Source organism: Phalaenopsis equestris, unplaced genomic scaffold, assembly GCF_001263595.1.
Source record: "Phalaenopsis equestris unplaced genomic scaffold, ASM126359v1 Scaffold204417, whole genome shotgun sequence".
In the NCBI taxonomy this organism is placed as follows: Eukaryota; Viridiplantae; Streptophyta; class Magnoliopsida; order Asparagales; family Orchidaceae; genus Phalaenopsis; species Phalaenopsis equestris.
Window position 1 is genome coordinate 781 of NW_018223975.1, and position 1,564 is coordinate 2,344.

General features: G+C 39.6%; 1 protein-coding gene across 1 annotated transcript; it reads left to right on the forward strand.

Annotated features, from left to right (window-relative positions):
• The first annotated feature begins 6 nt into the window (after positions 1 to 6).
• Positions 7 to 839, forward strand: LOC110036257 (histone-lysine N-methyltransferase, H3 lysine-9 specific SUVH5-like). Its single transcript, XM_020740660.1, has 2 exons — positions 7 to 515; positions 601 to 839. The coding sequence occupies exons 1-2, from the start codon at positions 121 to 123 to the stop codon at positions 671 to 673; spliced, it is 468 nt and encodes a 155-aa protein (XP_020596319.1). The 5' UTR covers positions 7 to 120; the 3' UTR covers positions 674 to 839.
• Positions 840 to 1,564: the final 725 nt, after the last annotated feature.

Here is a 1,564-nt window from a genome sequence, read left to right on the forward strand (position 1 = left end):
GCCCCGGGCCGGTTGCCGCTTTACCCTCCGCCGGCGCTTTTAGGTACCGTACCGGGGGTGGAAGTCGGAGACGAGTTCTTCTACCGCATTGAACTCGCCATAGTCCGGCTCCACCGGCCAATGGAGAATGGCATCGACTACGATACCAACTCCGGTCTGGCCACAAGCATCGTGGTCTCCGGCAAGTACATGGATAGGTGGAACATAACGGATGGGTTGCTGACGTACAGCGGCATGGGAGGGTATGGGGGGAGGAGGGCGGAGCCAAGGGATCAGAAAATGGAGAAGGGGAATCTGGCGATGAAGAGGAGTGTGGAGGCGAGGAAGCCGGTGAGGGTGATATATGGAATCAGGGAGTTCAAGAGGGATACGGCGTATGTGATTTTCTATGACGGGTTGTACATAGTGGAGGGGAGGAGGAGGGTGTTTGGGAGCAATGATTGCTTCTCGTTTGAGTTTCAGTTGAGGAGGATTGAAGGCCAGCCGCATTGTCGCAAATGGGAGGCGCAGTTGGAGTGAGTTCCTTTTTTCTGTTTTTTCATGGTATTTGTTTATGCTTTAGTGTATGCTGATTTGATGTTGTTTTTGATGATTTTGAAGGAAGAAGACGATTTGGCAAAGGAAGAAGCTTCAGAATGGTTGTGATTCAGGGAAGGGATTGCTAGTCAAGTAAATTTTTTGTTTTTTTTTGTTTTTTGACATCTGACGAAGGTTTGATGTGTAATTAATCACTTTCTTTTTTAGTTGTTTATACGTTTGCAGGGGGAGATAGTGACTCATTTGGTTTTTTTTTTGTTAGTATTTAAACTATGAGCGAAATTTTGATAGGAAAATGATCAATAAAAAATTTGCACTTTAAATTATTGCTTTTTTAAGAATTTGACGATTCCAGACAGATGGGGTTGATTTATAAATATCAGGAAATTGTTTTTAGTAAATTTGACTTTTTTCCTAATTTTTTTGGCAATTATTTATTTATTTTATTTGAGCAATAAATACTGCTCACAATGCCTCACTTGTAAGGTCAGGAAAAATTGTACATCAGGACTTCTAATGTGCGGCTACGTTCGGATTGGATTATTTGATTGTGTTACGAGAATATTTCATTTGCATTATTTGTAAAAACTGTGTGTTATTCGAGTATTATATGGTGTTATTCGATTATTTTGCGGTGTTATTGAAATATTCCATCGAGTTACTTGATTTGGGGCTTAAGTGTTATTGGAATATTCCCCCGAATTATTTGATTGTGGGCTGTGTTGTTTTAACAACATAGTGAAAATTAAATTAACACGGGGAATATGTCGAATAACATAGCCTCAAATCAAGCAATGCGATAGAATATTCCAAAAACACCGTAAAATAATCGAATATCATCATATAATACTCGAATAACACATTATTTTTACAAATAATGCAGACGGGATATTTCCGTAACACAGCCGGATATTTCAATCCAAACGTAGCTCTATGTTAGCAATCCTGATGTAATATTTTCCCCAGAGCTCGTCATACATTAAATTATTTAATTTTGGTATTCAGTAGAGCAGGAACATGCAATTGG

Coding starts and splice junctions, on each gene's coding strand:
- LOC110036257 (XM_020740660.1), top strand. CDS start 121: ATGGAGAATGGCATCGACTACGATACCAACTCCGGTCTGGCCACAAGC. Junction 516..600: donor AAATGGGAGGCGCAGTTGGA/GTGAGTTCCTTT, acceptor ATGATTTTGAAG/GAAGAAGACGATTTGGCAAA.